Here is a 19,723-nt window from a genome sequence, read left to right as displayed (position 1 = left end):
CTGTCGAGCTGCTATCAGGTCAGACGTGTGATATCATGAATTTTCTGAGGAGCTCCGGTCTGGCTCGGAGTTGGTCAGATCGCAAACAAAGCCTCAAGGAACCAGCTGTCTCAGCAAAAGAGGGGGCCCGTGCATGTGGTCCGTGACAGCTTAACACGCACACATCAAACAACTGTCAGACCCCCACACACACCTAAACAACAAGAACACACACCTAAACAACAAGAACACACACCTCACAGTCTTTTGGCCCTAAGAGCATCACCAAAAACAGACTCATAAAATGGCAAACACAAGGTCACGATAAAAGATCAAAGAGAAGCTCTGCAGACGCACTGACAGTTTACCACTGTAGCGTCTTTCTGCCTTTGTCTATATTTTGAGAAGCAAGTACTTATCCTTTTCTATATCCCCTGGATGTGGTCTCTGATACTGACTCATCGCTGATGGAGGGCAGCTGAATGAAGGATGAAAGATGGATGGGAGGCCTTGGTGTGGTTGAACAAGAGTGCAAAAACACGGGGAATGTCTCGGTGCCTTCATGGTGTGTGGTTTACAGCACAAGGCCACACATGAGAGGACAGCACCAACAATAACAGCAATCAATTTAAGACACAGGTGGGCTATTAAGAGGAAAAACAAAAGCTGAATGTGGTCTTTGGTATTCTGAATGAAAAGATGGACACTGCAAAGAGGTTCCAGCTCGGTCCAATTGAAACTTGTCACTCCTAAAAGCCAAAAAAAAAGAAGGAACAGCCGTCATGTTGCATGGTGTCTCTATTTGCAACTTATTTTTTTTCTCTCTTGTTTCTTACCCTATCATTGTAAAACTGTTACATTAAGGCTGATAAGGGGATTTTGGGGAAAAGTGAGTGGGGTGGATTGCTTTATTCATCAAGGCCTGATGTTTTATTTAGCTGTATATTCACATCCCTGTCAGTGAACACAGCTAAAAACAGGCCTCAGTCCCACCAGAGCACAGATAGGAAGCTTGCTTTATGCTTTTTTTCCTGTTCTGCCAGAAGGACAAAGAACTGGAAGGACAATCAAGCGCAGGGAGAGACTACTGAGTTCAAGAGAAGGCACACAAACACAATCACATCAGTTTGATTAACAAATGCCACAAGATTGCATCACAATAATAGGCAACAGCAGACAGTTTACTGAGAGTAAATGACGTTGGTGAAAGCGGAGGAAGACGGGAAGCAGTCCTCATCTTCATAATCAGAGGGAGACGGAGATGAGCGGGTAAGGGAAAGGAGGAGGATGGAGGGCTGGAGGAAGGGATGAGTGGAGAAAAAGATTGTTGAGTGATACTGTAGTTGTGTCTAAAGGTCGGTGCCCCGGCGCCACTGCTGCCTCTCTGCTGAGAGACGGAGCAGACTGAAGACTGAGCTGACCCACCTGGGCCAACAAATACACCCAAGAGACAGCAAAGAAGCAGAAGACAAAAGAAGAGTGTTGCTTGTGTAACCTCTTAACATGATCTCCATGTAATGTTTCCCCTTAAGTAGCTTTAAAGTTGAAAAAATCACTTTATCCCACACTGTCTGACATTGTCACACAGATATTCTGTAGCAGCTTGTTACAACTCTTCGTTGAAGTCATATGGATGTTTACATTTAAATACTCAAACCCAACACTAGTGTGGCAGCATGCAGTCATATAAAAATTACCAATGTATCATATTTCAAATTTAACCTGACATATTTGGTATCTTTGGAAACTTTCCTTCATACATTTTTACATAAAGCTTTGACTCTTAAAACAATGTGTTGTTCAGTTGTTGTTTTTATTTCAATCAGGTTAATTGTATCCTACTTGAGATAGAATTCTCCCTGTAATGAAGATTTTTTAAATAAATGTTTTGTTCTCTTTTACACCATGTAATATTCTCCTTTGTAAATTGATACAAAAGCAAAAATGCAAGTAGTGATAAAATATATGAAAGTACATTATTTGCCCTCAGTTTTCACAGAATGCATCTGAGTTTTTATATTGATTTTAAGATTCAAGAAAGGATTCATAGAAAGGAGTCAATAATTTAGGCAAAGTGTTTGTTTTATAGTTTTTATTAATGTATAGTATGTCTTTGTTTATACCGGTACCCATGCTCTTAATGTCATTTTATTGTGTGTTGTCATGTTGGCTGTTATTTTTTTTATTTTATTTTTTTTATTAGGCACTTTAAACTTTTTGTGAAAATTGATAACATAATGCATGATGATAATTATAATCATTTTAATTTAAACACATTAAGTAAAAGAGTTTGTTTTTTTAAACTAATTTTTACTATTGTAAAATGTTCTCTCTTCAGTTGAAATTGAACGGAAATCAAATGCACTTCGACTTAAGGCTATTAAACATGTTCTAAGTAGGTTTTCTTTCTGTTGAAACTTATAATTATTGTATATTTCAAGGTCTGAGGTCAAAATTTGTCTAACCTACAGTTCATTAAACCTTAATTATTTTGTCTTTAGTTTGTGGTTTTACTTGTCAAAACATGTAAAGACATGAAAAAAAAAACAGACATAGGAATGTAAATAGTGCAGCGCATTCAGAATTCAGCAAAGTGCTCCGGTGCCAGAAGGACTCTCAATTGATATTGAAATTGACTACTTCAAACTTGTCATTCCTAGACTTGACCCTTGGGCTTCTGTCCAGACATGTCTTATTAACTTGCATTCCCTGAAATAAAACAAAAGTTTGCAATCATATCTGTGGCAAGTTTAGATTTATACTTTGGACAGAGTTTCATTTTGCCCCTGTAGATAAATTTCTGTAGCCCAAAATGTGTGACTAAAATGTGAAAAAAATGGGATATCCAAATAAATAATACTAGCATTACTAGCAAAATATACTAGCATTTTCAACCCATATTACATGCATTGAAGTGACTTCACTATGCATTATGTACAAATCACATGAATAAAGAGAGAGGTGGGAGTGTATGCAGTGAAAACGCATGTTCTTCAGAGCAGAGAGGAGGAGGGCAGTGGGAGGGGAGGAGGGGGCATCCTGGGAGGGTACAAGTCTGGGGGGGTATATAAGCGTAGGCAGATTTCTCTTGTAGCAACAGACTCGAGAGTGCTGGTATCTACTGTGGATCTATCTGCAACAAACAGATTTGTCTTTTTAATTACAAATAGAAAAGAAGAGAAAACGGAGATGGACACAAATGAAGGTCCGTATGACTACTACGACTACGATGAGACAGAAAATTCCACCATGTGTGACTACTCTGAGTGGACGCCATCGTACTCTGTCATCCCGGTGCTGTACATGCTTATCTTCATCCTCGGCCTATCTGGAAATGGGGTGGTCATCTTCACCGTGTGGCGAGCCCAGGGTAAGAGGCGAGCTGCTGACGTCTACATCGGCAACCTGGCGCTGGCTGACCTCACCTTTGTGGTCACTCTTCCTCTGTGGGCCGTTTACACCGGCATGGGCTACCACTGGCCTTTCGGAGTGGCTCTGTGTAAGATCAGCAGCTACGTGGTCCTGCTCAACATGTACGCCAGCGTCTTCTGCCTCACCTGCATGAGCTTCGACCGCTACCTGGCCATCGTCCACTCCTTGTCCAGCACCCAGCTGCGCACCCGTGGCCACATGCAAGCCTCTCTGGCAGCCATCTGGACGCTGTCTGGTCTCCTGGCTGCCCCGACTCTGGTCTTCCGCACCACCAAATATGATGCAAACAGCAACCGCACATCCTGCGCTATGGACTTCAGCCTGGTGATGACTAGGAAAGATCAAGAGAACCTTTGGATTGCAGGTCTCAGCATCTCCTCCTCAGCTCTGGGTTTTCTTCTACCTTTCTTGGCGATGATGGTGTGCTACGGCTTCATCGGCTGCACCGTCACCCGCCACTTCAACACTCTGCGCAAAGAGGACCAGCGTAAGAGGAGGCTGCTGAAGATCATCACCACACTGGTAGTGGTGTTTGCCGCCTGCTGGACGCCCTTCCACGTTGTGAAAAGTGCTGATGCCCTCTCCTATCTGGAGCTGTTTCCCGCCACCTGTGCGTTCCTGCGCTTCCTGCTGCTGGCTCACCCCTACGCCACCTGCCTGGCCTACGTCAACAGCTGCCTCAACCCCTTTCTCTATGCCTTCTTTGACCTGCGTTTCAGATCCCAGTGTCTGTGCCTGCTCAACCTGAAGAAGTCCTTGCATGCAAGCCCTGTCAGCTCCCTGTCCTCTCAGAAGACAGAGGCTCAGTCTCTGGCCACAAAGGTGTGACAACAACTGAGGGCCCAGATGCACACTGGGTGAACAATGCAGAACAATGCAAGTAAATCAGATCTGTACAGCACTTGGTGCTTGCTCACAGATCGTCTGCGTTAAGTTTCGGGGTGTCACCTTTGCTCCTCTCTGGCTAGATGGACTACTGTCTGCATTTGCTTGAAGACAGTTGGGCCTGTAGTTTTGGGGTCTGACCACACTCAAAGTCCAGCCTAACTTTTAGGAGCAGGGAAGCAAAACTGAACTATTCAAAACGAGGGACCAAGCATAAACCAGACTTTTTTTGGAAAAAGTGGAATGTGTTTTAAAATGACCACATGCTTGTTTTCTCCTGTGGACTTTATGCAAATGCTGAACTTAAGATCTCTGAACTCCATTACTTAAGTCCCGGTGAAATGTATTACTCATGCATTTGCCCCTGCTGTTCTTTTTTTTAATTTGTATGCACTTGAGGTGTGATGTCTACCAGACTACCCGGCTCTCCAGTTCATACTGTAGTATCTGTATCACAGCCAGCAGTGTAACGTATAAGTGTGTGTGTAGAAAGGGTGTGCCAGTTGCTAAGAGGTGTTGGTGTCTGATAAGAGTGCTGTAAGGAGAGACGGGGATAGTGGGGGAGAGGGGAGAGGGGAGAGGGGGTGAGGAAGTCTCAGACAGACAGACAGACAGACAGACAGATGGCAGCTAACAAATGTTTTCAGGCTGGTGGAGGGCCCAATTAAAAGCTGACTGCTTTGACAGTCTGCTGGTGTGTGTGTGTGTGTGTGTGTGTGTGTGTGTGTGTGTGTGTGTGTGTGTGTGATTGTCATTGAGCGTCAGACTGACGATGAATTAGTTCCTGGCAAATGTATGAAAGCATTTTGTGAATACCCATCATTTTGAACTGATTGTTTATGATTTGTAATAAAAAAGTGCTTTGAAAAAAAAAAACATAAATACTCTCTCTCTGGTCTTACTTTGCATCTTGTGATGGCTTGTTAAGTCTCGCTGGAATGAATTTCCAGTGAATGTGTTTCTTCCTGTTGCTGCATTGCTGAGGAGAGCCAGTCTCCCTCCCATTGTGTTTTGCAGGGTTGAAATCAAAGCATGTGTCTGCAGGAAATGCAAGTTTGACTTCGGTTTCCCTCTTTTAGCATGTTTGTTTTCTTCTCCTCCTTACAACGCGCTCACACAAACAATCAGTGAGAACAAAAGTTTCTAAATTGGATCAACCACAGGACATTTGGCCCTGTCCCAGATATGAGTCCTAAGTGTTAATTACCACAATTACATGGTTATTTTTCCTGTACCAACAGATCCCAAAACACATCCCGAGACTCTGGGTTGTTAGTCTATCATGATGAAGCACAGTTGAATATATTGTTTTTTGCAAACAAACACCACAACAGATTGCTGAGATGTGAAATTAGAGTCTAATGATTTTTACTTTAAAGAGCTTTTTACGGGACGTAATCAGCAACAGCAGGGAGACATAAGGATGGGACTAATCCTTGGTTACTGCCTTGTAGTCGACTATCTGTTCCTGTGTAATACCTGTGACAGAGAATGGCTTAGTTTAAATCACTTACAATTACAGTTATGTCCCATTTAGGTAAATTTGACTCGGGGTGAAAGGAAATTTCACAGGTGAGTTCTGAAAGCATTCTTGTCATTGGAAGAGAAAAGAAATGTAACAGCTGTTGCAACATTCACGCCATCTCCTTCATCGCTGTCCCAGCTCTGCTTAATCTCATCTGAGCCAAGACACAAACACAGACCTGTAACAAAATCTTTGTTAAATAGTCAAGAAAGATTGTATAAAATTTCCTTAAAACTACTTGCATTGTACACATTGTTGAAAACAAAAATAAAAGGGTCCAACAGTAGATTAAATAGTGGCACAATCCATAGAGGCAGAGTCTGCTCACAAACAAGTTTTATTAGTGAAACGGCACACATTTTAAAACTCCGTGCAGCAGCTAATTTTTACAGGCCGACTTGTCACATTATCCTCCACCTGTCACCATCAAAGTCAGAGCCCATTGTGTAAAATAATCTGGATAGATTATTTTCATGGTTTTTCAAGTTTTATAGAGCTATGTGATCATGTTACCAAGATTTCATGGCACGGACTTTGCCAAAGCTAGAAGACAAAGTGCTACGGGAGAAAAGGGATTTATGCCCTTTGATCCTCTATAGGCTGGGTGTTTGTCTGAGATGACTATTCCGAAACTATTACACAAATGTTTTCATTCCTCTGTAATAACAGTGTGTGAAAATGAAGCAGGCTTGCCGCAGGGAATTCCAAGGGTATAAACAGTTTTCCCTCTATAAGAAATGACAAACAACTAGAACAACAATATTGACTACTAAATTCACAAGCATGTTTTATCATTTAACATTTGCTTCAGCCAAATACTTTTACTTATTACAATACTCTGTATTGATAATGTGACTGAAACAGTATCGTGTTCAGCATCTCAAAGGACACAGTAGTTCTGTCCGTGCAAAGATGAGCACCACTGTTGTCTGAAAACATTGATGAGAACAAAAATCAAAGCTCCATAAAATATCAAAACATAATTAACTCAAACCACTAATTACATCCATAACAGTATCTTGTAGACACAGACACAGTTAACACTGCTGACAACATAAATCTGCGTTACTCTGAACTAAATGTTAATATCATATGTGTCTAAAAATAATCCCCATTGTGTCCACTATAAAGAAACCAGTCAGACTTAGCCAGTGAGAAGTATGAGTTTCACATAAAACTGTAACCACATGTAAGTAAATTTACTTTTTATACATCTGCTCCACCACACTACAAAAGGGATATACTGTAATTTGCATTCACTTACATGTATTTAACATTTGTAGCTACTTTTTTAGAATAAAGTAAGATTTTACAGACAAAACGTGTATATTTAATTAATACAATAAAATGTACTCAATGTCAACGGACTGCAACAGTAGAAATGATGCCTATATTTTGGTGAATAACAATAAACATAGTAAGAGTGAATAAAAGTTGCAACTGTGACTCAGGAGGTCCTGTCAGCATGTTGAAGTGTCCTTGAGCAAGACCCTGAGCCCCAAGTTGCTCCCGATGTCAGGCCAGCGCCTTGCATGGCGGCTCCACCAACGTCGGTGTGCATATAAATGCAGACCACCATTTACCAAAAAACTAAAAAGTAATTGTATGGTAAATATGAACATTTTTCAAATGGAAAGGAAGGAGGGTAGGATTTCCAAAATATGTGCAAAAGTTCACATTGTAAAGTATAAAAATATGTGCAATTTACAGAGATAACAATCTAGAAGATGTGTGTTAATGTATCACACTGAGTCAAATACAACTGAAGGTAAGCTTTCAAATATGTGCTTGTTTTCTTGTTTTTTTTTTATTCCCTGAACTGACCCCTTTCGGCTGGATAGAGAGAAACCTAAAATTCTCTTCTCTTTAGAGGTGATCTATAAACACAGCACAATGCAGACGGTCAAAAAGGCCAAACCCAAATACTTTCCCAGACAGGAAAAGGTTTGTTTTCCATGTAATGCATAATAAAAGAACCAAAAGGCAAAGGTAAGAAAGCTGAGTTTCTATAGGGGTGCACACCTTAACTCATTCATTATAATATCAATGGCTGACAAATAGCCTTTGTGTTGTTTTAAATCAGGCTCGCAGCCAGCCCTGCTGCAAGTGTGCTACATGTTTAGTTGTCATAAATCAGAACCCATTAAACCAGCCCATGCAGAAAATAGACAGAGGAAGCATGCATACATTTCTCCTCCATCCTAACAATGGAGGCTGGGCAGCTCAACCAGCAGACCGGACCTGGAGCCTGGTCTGTCCATAGTGTGTTTGGATGAGATGTTGACCCCTGGAGTGTCTTGTAGGACCCTCAGCTTCCTGCCGCACGGTCTTGCAACGCTCCTCCACGCACCGTCCCAGGAGGACGAAAGGACCTCACGGACAGGATAGGAGTCAGCAGGCCAGGCAGGAAAGGAGAGGTAAGGGTTCCTGACCGGGGATATCCTGTCTTTCAGAGGCATCTCTCTCTGCTTTTAGGGCCTCCATGCCTGCTCCTCCTGAGGTCTTTGAGGACAAGGGTGCTTGCTTCAGACACACAAGTTATCTTCTCTGAGAGTTTGAGACAAGTTGCAGTTGGAGACAAAGAGGAGCTACTGGAAAAAAGGCAATAAAACGTAATGCACGAATGTGGCAACATGTGACTCAAACACCTGAGGTGACAAATCAGATGTCTCTTTCTTCCTCTGCTTGCACTCCGTCTCTCTTGAGATGGCAGCGATTTCAAAGACGTTCACACAAGATGGCCATCACTAGGGGAGACACGTCGTTTCCGACAGCAAAAAAGAGCGGAAGTGCCCAAGCTTTGGGTGACTCCGGATCTTGGGAGTTATGTGCGTCTCAGAGAAGATCATCCTCTTCACAGGGCACAAAGTGCCCCTTCATTCTCGCCTCTATCCTCTCCATTGTGCATCCCTTCCTCCCTCCGGCCTAAATGGAAGCCCTGTCATTTGCAGAAGGAGCGATCCAGTTCAGAGGCTCAGCTGCAGTGACATGTGCCTTGCAGGTAAAGATATCTACACAGGCAAGCACACAAGCAAGCAGGGAATTACACGTGAACAGAGTGGTGCAGGTTTGATTTTCAGTGCAGATAGGAAATTATTACTTTAATCTCATAACATATTACACTGCTGTCAGTCTGTCAGGGAACCAGGGGTTGTGGCTCCTATAGACCAAATTAAATGTGCAACCTTAATTTCCCCTCTAGAAATGAAGTAAGACATTAATAAACTGCTTCAAATAACCCAAAAAACTCAGTGGAAATGAATTCCCTCTAATCCGCTTTACTTTTCAAGGGGATAATTTAAATAAGGACTTTTCAAACTCTAGTCATCAGTAAAAAACATTTCCAGATGTCACAGCACAGTTGATGCAGCACCAAGCGCATCACAGGTAAAGTCCTAAGACTAAAGTTATAGACATTTTCTTAAATAGAAATAGACATGATTGTTGGTAACCAATCATATTTCCAATTGAAATGGTCACAGTGGGCTTACTTAAAGTCAAACATGCATCTACAATAATACATATTAATATTAATTGAAAAAAGTCAGGGTCACAACCCACAAATGGGCCATGCAGGTGTCATTGACCAAAAATATAGTCCTTCAGGAAAACAATTCCCTGTGATTTAGGTTATATATATATAGGATATGTATTCTTTTAAAATTAATTTAATATAAGGATTGTTTGTTCATTCATTCCTTAATCATTAGTCAACAGTGAGACATTTTTATGGCACATTTCAGACAGCTGAAACAGTTAGGCTACTTAATTACACCCCCACACACTGAGTCATTTTCAACAAATAGTTCATAAAGAAATGTTATAGCCTAGAATTTTTTGAAATAAATGTACAAAAAAAAGTTTTAGTTACCAGAATACATTTTTTTGTTTAATAATAATGACTAACCACTGATGCAGGGCTGTATACACACACACAGTAGCACACAAATGATCCCTACATGTCATCGTCCTGACAGTTGGCCTGTTGAAGGGAGGCTGAGGCCCCGAGTACTGAGCCTTGTAGAAAATGGCTAAACTGGTGAAGAACATCACTGTACTGTCTACCTCTTCCAGTTTTCTGTAAACCAAATTGCATAGGATGAATAGTTGTACACTTTTTCTTTTTTTTACCATAATGGGAGATAAGGGAGAAATACAAAATGCATTAAAGGGCATCGTGTTCAGCTACAGTGCTGCTGAGTTAATTAACTGGCATGCAACTGTAACACGGGATTACTTGATTAATAGCTGATCCTTAAAGATGGACAACACTGACACCTGGTGGCCACCATGAAAATGATGTACTCGGAACTTTGTTTTCCGAGCTGATGCAAGCTTCGGAGTCATTAGGAAGAAGGACCGGATTAGCCGATGCTAACGGATGCTAAGGTCCTTCGAAGCGGATAAGAACCTATCCTAACCTCCTTTTTTTCACAGTCTGATCTGTATTGAGTCCGTATGCTGTCTCGCAAACAGAAGCGGGTGTGGAAATACGTGGAGGAGGGCGGTCTGCTGAAGCTGAAGTCGTACCTGCGGAAGCACCGAGACCTGGATGTGAACTTCCACCAGGGCAAGAGGCAGAGGAGCCCGCTGCACCTATCCTGCAGCCTGGGAGACGACGCTGTGCTGCGGCTGCTGCTGAAACACGGAGCCGATGTTCTCCAGAAGGACCGCAAAGGAGACACGGCGTTACACATCGCAGTCAACAGGGCTCTTAAACACGGGAAAACAGGTGAGGAAGACCGAGAAAGAGAATCTGTAGTTAAGAGTTATAAACATTACCCATACGTTTTCATATCTTAGCTTTTGCTGTTGTTGTTCCTCCAGCGTATGGTGACCTGGTTGAGCCGTTGATAAAGAGCTGTCCAGAAGCTTTGAACACTCCCAACAGCGCGGGAGTCACACCGCAAGACCTGCTGAACTGGAGGAAACATAAAAAGGTACATTACACATACTGTCCATAGTCAGAAACTGTATAGCTGTCTTCTTTTGTCTTTGTTTGGACTCTTCCGAATAGTAATTTTCCTTTTAGGCCAACTTGCATGTCATTGAGTCCATGAAATGTCGGACAGGAGAAAAAAAGAGAATGAAAAATGCCCTTCACTATGTCACAGAGGCCAAAATGTAAAGTGCTTGTTTCTCCTATAGACTGTATAATTAAAAAAAAAAAAAAAGCCCAAAATTTAAAAGCAGGGTTTATAACGATTAACTGGTTAATCATTTAGTTAAACTACTGAACATATTATCCTACATATACCACAGTATATTATATATTTTGTTTTTTAAAGATCATATTTACTTAAAATGTCCTTATATTGTTCAGAGTGCAGAAAACATGAGCAGTCCATCTGAAAGAGACCCTGAGAAGGAGTGGCAGGAAAAGCTGTTTGGTGAATGTGAGGATGAATTCTGTGACACCTTTGGAGTATATGACGGTAAATTTCAACTCCTTCTTTAATACTAAATTTGGTCTGACGTTCTGCACTGGATAATAACACTGTAACACAGCTGCATTTTGTTCCACAGCCGATGACTTTCTTCCTGTCGATGATGACGAGGAAGACTTTGGGGACTGGGCCGACCGTATTAGAAATGACTATTTCAATAAAAAGCATGCTGAAGCTCAAAGGCTGGCGGCGTCGTCTTCTGGATGGAAAAAAGGGAAGAGTAAACAAGAGAGAGAGCAGGACGAGAAAAGCAACAAGGAGCTGCATAAGAGGCTGCAGAGGGAACACGAAGAGTATCTGGCACGAGCAGCACGTAAAGAGGAAGAGACTCGGCAGGGTAGGAAGCGCAGGTACGACGAAAGATGTGCAGCTACTTTTGATGGTGGCTCTTCATCTGGTGGCACAAAGCTGAGCTACAGCGACATCCCCTGGCCTGCTCCACGAGGTACAGTACTGGAGATGCTGGATGTGATGCTGCACGGCGTGGACAGAAAGGACGTGCCGGTGTTCCGTAAAATGCTCCGGAAGCAGCAAGCGCTGTGGCACCCTGATAAATTTGCTCAGCGCTGTGAAGCTCGGTTAGAGGAGAAGGACAAGAAACGGATCCTGGATACAGTTACAGCTCTGTCGCAGGAGCTCAACAGACTAGCCCAGAGTCTGAGGACTTAAAATCTGCTTTTCTAGAAAACTCTGTGAACAAACTGAAGTATATACTATCCAAAATGAGTTCCATTAATGCATAAGAATAACAACTTCCAGCACACTGTTTAACAAGAAGTTCATCAGGTGAAACTCCTACAGACAAATAGCACCAGTACGTAAATACAGTACGTAGCACAACCTGAGGAACCCTCTTGGCATTTGTGCACAATAAGGAGAAGATTTTAGGTTACACACACACACACACACACACATACCTGGAAGCTGCCCAGTACAATGTCTGACCTGTGAGCATGTTGAGGGTAACTGGCCTTGCACAAGAACAACAGGGGTGGTAATAATGTTGAGATCTCTGTTGATTCTTGGGATTGAACGGGCGACCTTGCTGTTACAAGCTTTCTTCTGTAATGTTTAGGGCCACCACTGCCTTTGAAATAGACCCCCACCGTGCTCCTGATGTGTTTTTGTTTGGGGAAAGAATGTTAGTCACTTGAGACAAAAGCCTCTGCTTCTATTGTAAATATTTGCAACTAACATTTTCCTGAAATGTGAGCGTGTACTTGCAGGATTGAAACAGCAGAGATGGTACACACAGAGAAGTTCTGTACTGGATTGAACACTCTGTATAAACATGCTTCTGTTAAATTCCTGATTTGAAGAAATTAAAATTAACATAAAGAATCCTCTAACCTTGAGTAACATTTGTGTTGAGTCACTTAGGCCTACTACTGGTATTGCTACTCCTAAAGCACGTAAGTCTCAAATAAATGCTCAAATCTGTTTTCTGCAGGTCTATGTTCGGAAACAGAAAAAAAATCATGTATCTTCCACTAACAACCCAAAAAAGGTTTTCACACAAAGAAGAGCAGATGGTCGGCCTGCGTTCAGTGATGGAACCACACAGAATGAGAAGATGCGCTGGTTGCCAGGTTTGTAAGATAACCTCCTTTTTAAAAGAGCTTGCCATTGACGAGCATATTGAAAACGAAACAAAGGAATTAGCCGAATTGTCTTCACCTAAATGTATACAATGGCATATTTTGTATTTTCAAAAGAGCAAAATGTAAATAAATTCCACCTGTTACTTATAATGATACAGGGTAGGTTTTCTGATAGAATTATGATAGGCCACATAACGGATGGTCTATCCATACTTGTTATAATTGCCAACGTTTTAGTGATTGGAAAAAATATTTGGACTAATCATAAGTTTTTGTTATCGGTCTCATAAAGCTTGTATTTCAGAAGACAAGCTTAGTCATGTTATGACAATTTCGGCAGTTGTGAAATAGTTTGTAAATAATCACATCTTTCAGCATCGACACGTCAACGCAACAAATAAAGTCAAACGCTATAAATCAAGTCAAACACTACATCAATAACCGATAAGATGTTTTGTTCACATCTAGCTGTTAACTTTCAAACCCCCATGACACTTTTCCATTTTAATTATTTTTGGGATATTATTTTTTATTTATTATTGGTACAATGTTAAAGTCTGTACGAGCAATGTCCCCTCCACATTTTCCCATCGACCAAATGCTTTCCCTTTGTGATGATTTAAGAAACAACGACTATTTCAGAGGATGCGACAAGATCTGGCAACAAGGAGACGCAATTGCCCGGCGACGTAGCGGGTATGAAGGCCATAGCCTATTTCTGACTGATGCTTTTTATAACGTGTGATGCTGCCTTCAGCCCCATTCGTCTACACGGCGGGTTGACTAGCTATCTTTTAGTTTTTCCTGTTGCTTGTTGGTGAGCCACCAGCGTTGCGTCGTCGCGCCGTGTTTTTGCGCTGTAACGACAGGTGTTCAAGGTAAAGAGCCCACAGGATGACGCCTTTCTCCAGGATCGCGCGTTGCAAAAGGTGCATTAGGGGGGTTTCTGTCTTTGTTTTCATACTGTTTATTTAACAGACATCAGACGGTGACAAAACGGTACGACACCCAGACTCAGAATGAGAAAACGGTCCCTTCTGGGAATCGTCTTTATTAATAGAGAACAATTAATCCCCGAGGGGATGTTAATTGGTTAAGAGGTTTAGCGACTCGTTGCATTTTGTGATGTCCTATTTTCGCTTGTAGTAACCGACTCGCTGTCCAGCTTCAGTAGGCTACAGAGAGATTAGAAGGCGGCGGAGCAGATCTGTCTGGCAGATAAAGATGGTGTTTCGGAGCGAGGAGATGTGCTTGGCGCAATTGTTCCTGCAGTCCGGCTCTGAATATGACTGCATCAGTGAGCTCGGGGAGCTGGGGCTGGTCGAGTTTCGAGATGTAAGTAGGCTACAGATGTCGGACAAACGCTCATTTGTTTTTGTGTAAGCCTTTGTTTTTTATCATCAGCTTAAAAGACGTAGTGGTTATTTATAGCTGTGTATCATTTTAGTAGGTCTGTCTTTATTGTTTTAATTACTGAATAAATTAATTCTACCCTACCATTCCTTTTTCGTTCTGTACATGCATGAACAAATGTTCTAGTGCAGTTAAGTTTTGTAATATCTATCTATCCATCTATCTATCTATCTATCTATCTCTACAGTATCTATCTATCTATCTCTACAGTATCTATCTATCTATCTATCTATCTCTCTCTACAGTATATATATATATATAATTTCTATCTATCTATCTATCTATCTATCTATCTATTTATCTATATCTATCTCTACAGTATATATCTATGATATCTATGATATCTATCTATCTATCTATCTATCTCTTTTTCTATCAGTATATAGCTGAATTGTGAATGCCTTTTGATGTTAAACGGTTTAATGTCAAATTACTTCTCATTGTATTTGACTTCGGGAGAGAAGTATTACAAAATAAGTACATATATTATGTATATGGGTATGTAATATGTAAACCACAATATAACAGCCAGTCTAAAACCGTGTAAAGATGCCATGATGAACCTTGTTATTGCACATGCTCTGACTAATGCAGTAACTTGCAGCTCACCTGACCTGTGATGCTCCTCTGGTTTCAGCTCAATCCGAGTGTCAGCTCATTCCAGCGGCGCTTTGTCAGCGAAATCAAGAGATGTGATGAGATGGAGAGGATTCTGGGTAAGAGAGCACCTGGGGTGGTTCATGTGGGAGTAGCCTTGAGCACACACCTGGATGATAATCCATCAGGGGCATTGTGCAACTCATGGCTGATTGTGTTTTATAAACACGGTCCCTAGTGTGCTCTGACACTCACAGTAATAATTTCCAAAAACAAACTGTCAGCATTTCTTTGTGGACAGGATACCTTCTGAGAGAGATCCAAAAGGCTAACATAGCTGTTCCAGAGGAGGATGAGAGCCCAGTTGCTCCTCCCCCCCGACAAGTCCTTGAGATCATGGTAAGTGTCATTTCAACCACATCTGACTCTAGAAGTGCCCATTTTGTGCACTTTTCATAGTGTTTAATTATGTATATGCACACGAGTGTCCTATTGGAGCACAGAGAAGCCTGCCTATTCTCTTTATACATGATAATATAATACACGTTTTTGGTAGCTACAGGGTTGTTGCATCCTCCGCATCTCCTAACGTCCACATTTCAATAATTTCCTTTTGAAGTAGCTTTGTGGTTGGAAAAAAAAGCATATATTATTCCACACTGTCTGACAGTAAGATATATACTGTATCATCTTCCTTCAGCTCTTGTTCTTGTCATGTTTGCTTGCATTTATAAGTGCACGAATCCATCAAATGGAAATATTCTAGATTTTTCCCCAGTTTGAGTCTGACACATTTGGTATCTTTGTAAACGTAGTGATCTCTATTAGATAATACGTCTGTGTAATTTGTGACTGCGTAGGTTCCATGTAGTCGTGAATGGAAGATGAGACAATAAAAAGAATAACGTCAGACTTTCACTTTCATTCCATCCCATCATTACATAATTTATCATCATATTTTTAGTATTTCTTACTGCTACATAAACCGGGTTGAGGACTCACCTACATACATGGTAGAGAATGATTAGAAACCTAGATTAGTTGTTTATACAAAACCATATCCGGGTTTCAGTGCTCCTTTTAACATCATTTAGGGTTCCAAAAACTGTGGTTTAGCCAGGTGTCTAAAAGCAGGATATTATGCTTAAATGCACAACACATAATGTATAAAGTTAAAATAAAGTAAAAAAAGGCATAACTATCTGTGCACTCTACATAGATGTCATACTATTATTTTTATTTAGTTTATAAATATCAATCCAATAGTTTTTGCTATTGAGTGCTGCTATTTTATATCGTATTCTAAATTTAAAAAGAAAAAGATGACATTTTTTACTTTTTTGTGACTCGCTACTATAGCGTTGAAAGTTTTCTTCTTTAAGGTTCATAAACTATCTCTCTATGGAAAGTTGACAAAATACAAATCATTTAGGTCATTTAGGTTACATCTCAATAGGCATTTGTAATCTCTCCATGTTCTGTATATTTAAATCAAGAAATCTTATTGGTAGATGACAAATGCAGACTTAAGCTGGTGTTCCTTGTGTGTTGATGTGCAGGAGCAGCTTCAGAGGCTGGAGATGGAGCTCAGCGAGGTGGCCCGAAACAAAGAGAAGCTGCAGAGGAACCTCCTGGAGCTCACCGAGTACACACACATGCTGAAGATCACACGGACCTTCATACACAGCCGCTCCAGAGTAAGTGGGTTTTTAACCATCTCTCATTAGGCCTGGGGCAATATGCTTTTGTCCCGATTGAACTTTTTTCACAAAACATGGGTGCCTATCCGATTTGTGCAGCAATATTTATTTATTTTGATTCTAGTATTGTGATTGGATAGAATTGAGTATTGCAATTTTAGTTTCCTTCTTTAACAAAAAACAAAAGTTGAATAATACACTTTTAGAGACAATATGTCATAAGACGTTTATGTTTGGAAGAAGAAGGCATTTCACATGTCAGTCACTCTGACATTTATTTCATTTGTAAAGAAGTACATAACATGGATTTTCATCACTTCCTGCATTCGCTCTGTTTTACTGGAAACAGATATGATGTAGTCGCCGTCAGCTGTACCATATAAACCGAAAATATTTATGCCAGTCATGGGTAAAAAATAAAACAAATGAAAATAATTGATTCTAAGGGAAAGGAATCGATTTTTAAAAATCGTTGCAAAAAAACAACCGTGATTAATAAGATTTCCGATTAGTTTTTTCTTTCTTTCCCCACCCCTTTCTGGCATATACTTATGCCGGAAGGGTGTGTGTACTATGTGCTTTATTCCCTCCGTGGTTGCATCACAGGCAAGATGCTACCCCTCACCTCGCCAGTAGCATCTTGTTTTCTTGTCACTGACGTGCCGTTTCCCGGGGTGACATTGGTGGAACTAGAGCCGACTTTAATTAAAGACACGGTCCCAATGCAGCCGTTATAAGCAGCACCTGACTCAGGCTGCTGTGTTAAAAAGGGATAAAGAGCAAAAACCGTGTCTATGTGAGACAGGCATTTGTGAAAATAAACATCACATTCCAGCGGGTGAACACGACATCGGCTTTGTGTAGGACCATGTAAGGAGCAGATAATGAAAGCTGTCATGAATGAAACATGTTCCCTTTTATAATTAGCATGAGGCTCTTGGTCCCCAGTATGAAGAATTCCCCACTATGGAGACGGACTCTGTGACAGGATGCACCAGTATGCAAAGACTCGGAGCCAAGCTTGGGTGAGCTGTAATACATGTCATTTACACCCATACAACAGGAAGTCAGAATGTGTGCTATCAGTGAACCTTAAACCCAATGTGATCTCTCCTGGATGTAGGTTTGTGTCGGGCCTCATCCAGCGGGTGAAGGTGGAGGCCTTTGAGCGTATGCTGTGGAGAGTGTGTAAGGGTTACACCATCCTCAGCTACGCAGAAGTGGATGAGAACCTCGCTGATCTCGACACTGTGAGTTAAATTGTGTACTTTATTATAGATGTCAAGAGAGATATTGTAACATTTGTTCTGCCTGTCAAAATTAAACAATTCTTTGTTATTTAAGGCCCTTAATGTTCTCTATCAGCTTCTTACTCCGAGCAACAGAGTACATAAAAACTATTATGTGCCGAAGTAATAAAGCTTTTGGTCATTTCAGGAGAGATTTCTGCATTTCTGTTTGTCCTTGTTTTATACACTACTTTGTGGTTTGTGTATTTCTGTGCACCAATCAGAGTTTAGAAACATGTGTATCAAATGTGATGATAGGTGTGGGGTTTTTGGTTTATGTTGCTTCCGTAAATCTGATCAAACTACATACATCCATACTAGTGAAATCTTTGAATAGCCGGTTCCGTTTGGGATTAATTAAGCTTCCACACTAACAAATCTCCTCACTGTTTTTGGCAAAGAGCAATGGAAAACATATATGGTAGATATACAGTAGATTAGATATTTTAAGTCGATTGTTGCTGATTAATGCGACAAACGTCACCTTGGTGGCATAATCCAGTTGTAGGTAATTAACTTTAAATTCGTAATGACCATAATGAAAGATGTGCCTGTTTCCTGGTTAATGTGCTCTCTGCAGCTGGAGTCTGTATTCAGCCAAAGATCGTTTGTGAGTTACTGAATGAAATAAATGAAAATTTAAAGTATTTTTATTTTTACTAAATACCTTGATGTTGATACCGCATCGATATTGTAGAGTTGACCATTGGTGCTTTTACAAAATATATACACAATGAGATTTTTGATATATAATCATAAGTAATGTGGATAAAATGACTCTGTGGGGAAAGGCAACAAAAGAACAGTTACAACAATTTGGTAATTTCAGAAAATAACAGAAATTTACTATAATGCAGCCTTTCAAACTAGGAAAAGACACCACTTATGCCATATTGTGATATAACGATATCCAAAATCAATATCTAGTCTAATATTACCATATCGATGAATATATATTAGCTAGCTCTAATTTAAAGTTACAAAGAAATAAAGAAATAATAGTGAGATCGTTTGAAACCAAGTTTTTGGGGGCTTTAGAGTAAAACTCCATGACCAGGATTTAGCTGGCGTGTCAAAAAATGATACTGCAGTAGGGAATTGAGCTATACACACTACTAGCAAAAGGAAGTATTATGCTAGAGATTCAAGTAAAAGTCCTTTTAAAGGGCTACAGTGATAACTTTCCTGATCTGTGTTGTTTCAGGGTGAGATCAGCAAAAGTGTTGTGTTTCTCATCTCTTTCTGGGGAGACCAGATCGGACAAAAAGTACAAAAAATCTGCGATTGGTAAGAATGACATCATCACATGACTTAAAGTTGAAATTCCTGTTGTAATTTTCTTCATTATCAGCGCACACTTCTCTTTGTGTTGTCGTCAGTTACCACTGCCATCTTTACCCACACCCTGATAACGATGAGGAGCGGGCAGATGTTTTGGACAGCTTAAGGACTCGCATCCAAGACCTTAACAATGTAGGACTGATGAAGACCGACAGGAACATTTACACGTACACACACTTTCTCAGTGAAGTTGCGGTAACCGTTGTGTCCCTTTAGGTGCTGCACCGCACTGAGGACTACCTGAGGCAGGTTCTGCAGAAGGCCTCGGAGTCAGCCTACTCTTGGATTGTGAAGGTTAAAAAGATGAAGGCAATCTACCATATCCTGAACCTGTGCAGCTTCGATGTTACCAACAAGTGTCTGATTGCGGAAGTGTGGTGTCCCGTCAGCGACCTGGCGAACCTGCGGGGGGCGCTGGAAGAGGGCGCGGTGAGTAAATAATGGCGGTTTTCCACTGCGTGGTATCTACTCGACTCGCCTCGGGTCTACTCGCTTTTTTTGGTTTTCCATTACG

At 40.9% G+C, this 19,723-nt stretch overlaps 3 protein-coding genes across 6 annotated transcripts in view; all 3 read left to right on the top strand.

The window, feature by feature from the left end:
* The first annotated feature begins 3,065 nt into the window (after nt 1-3,065).
* On the top strand, nt 3,066-5,147 carry LOC117959559 (apelin receptor B-like). The gene has a single exon (XM_034896771.1). It carries the CDS (start codon nt 3,169-3,171, stop codon nt 4,237-4,239), a length of 1,071 nt encoding a protein of 356 aa, XP_034752662.1. The 5' UTR covers nt 3,066-3,168; the 3' UTR covers nt 4,240-5,147.
* Nucleotides 5,148-10,118: 4,971 nt separating this feature from the next.
* Nucleotides 10,119-12,699, top strand: nfkbil1 (nuclear factor of kappa light polypeptide gene enhancer in B-cells inhibitor-like 1). Its single transcript, XM_034896674.1, has 4 exons — nt 10,119-10,553; nt 10,649-10,761; nt 11,145-11,256; nt 11,348-12,699. Exons 1-4 carry the CDS (start codon nt 10,280-10,282, stop codon nt 11,935-11,937), a joined length of 1,089 nt encoding a protein of 362 aa, XP_034752565.1. The 5' UTR covers nt 10,119-10,279; the 3' UTR covers nt 11,938-12,699.
* Nucleotides 12,700-12,838: 139 nt separating this feature from the next.
* atp6v0a2a (ATPase H+ transporting V0 subunit a2a) overlaps nt 12,839-19,723 on the top strand; it is a 13,108-nt gene continuing 6,223 nt past the window's right edge. The window contains exons 1-10 of one of the 4 annotated variants that reach the window (XM_034896660.1): nt 12,839-12,857; nt 14,016-14,204; nt 14,920-14,998; nt 15,181-15,278; nt 16,439-16,576; nt 17,507-17,604; nt 17,703-17,829; nt 19,073-19,155; nt 19,248-19,341; nt 19,426-19,638. In XM_034896660.1, the coding sequence (XP_034752551.1) occupies nt 14,094-14,204; nt 14,920-14,998; nt 15,181-15,278; nt 16,439-16,576; nt 17,507-17,604; nt 17,703-17,829; nt 19,073-19,155; nt 19,248-19,341; nt 19,426-19,638 (1,041 nt within the window). In that variant the 5' untranslated portion in view covers nt 12,839-12,857; nt 14,016-14,093. Of the gene's footprint in view, nt 12,858-13,527; nt 14,205-14,919; nt 14,999-15,180; nt 15,279-16,438; nt 16,577-17,506; nt 17,605-17,702; nt 17,830-19,072; nt 19,156-19,247; nt 19,342-19,425; nt 19,639-19,723 lie in introns of those variants that run through there. The other 3 variants (XM_034896659.1, XM_034896658.1, XM_034896662.1) reach the window with 3 other exon arrangements.

This window comes from Etheostoma cragini, chromosome 16 (assembly GCF_013103735.1).
Source record: "Etheostoma cragini isolate CJK2018 chromosome 16, CSU_Ecrag_1.0, whole genome shotgun sequence".
In the NCBI taxonomy this organism is placed as follows: Eukaryota; Metazoa; Chordata; class Actinopteri; order Perciformes; family Percidae; genus Etheostoma; species Etheostoma cragini.
Note: the sequence above shows the minus strand (reverse complement) of the source record. Positions and strands in the feature narration are given on the sequence as shown.

What these genes read in the sequence shown, in the direction of transcription:
- LOC117959559 (XM_034896771.1), top strand. Translation starts at nt 3,169, where the DNA reads ATGGACACAAATGAAGGTCCGTATGACTACTACGACTACGATGAGACA.
- nfkbil1 (XM_034896674.1), top strand. Translation starts at nt 10,280, where the DNA reads ATGCTGTCTCGCAAACAGAAGCGGGTGTGGAAATACGTGGAGGAGGGC. An exon ending in TCTTAAACACGGGAAAACAG is followed by an intron (nt 10,554 to 10,648) that starts GTGAGGAAGACC and finishes TTGTTCCTCCAG; the next exon opens with CGTATGGTGACCTGGTTGAG. An exon ending in CACCTTTGGAGTATATGACG is followed by an intron (nt 11,257 to 11,347) that starts GTAAATTTCAAC and finishes TTTGTTCCACAG; the next exon opens with CCGATGACTTTCTTCCTGTC.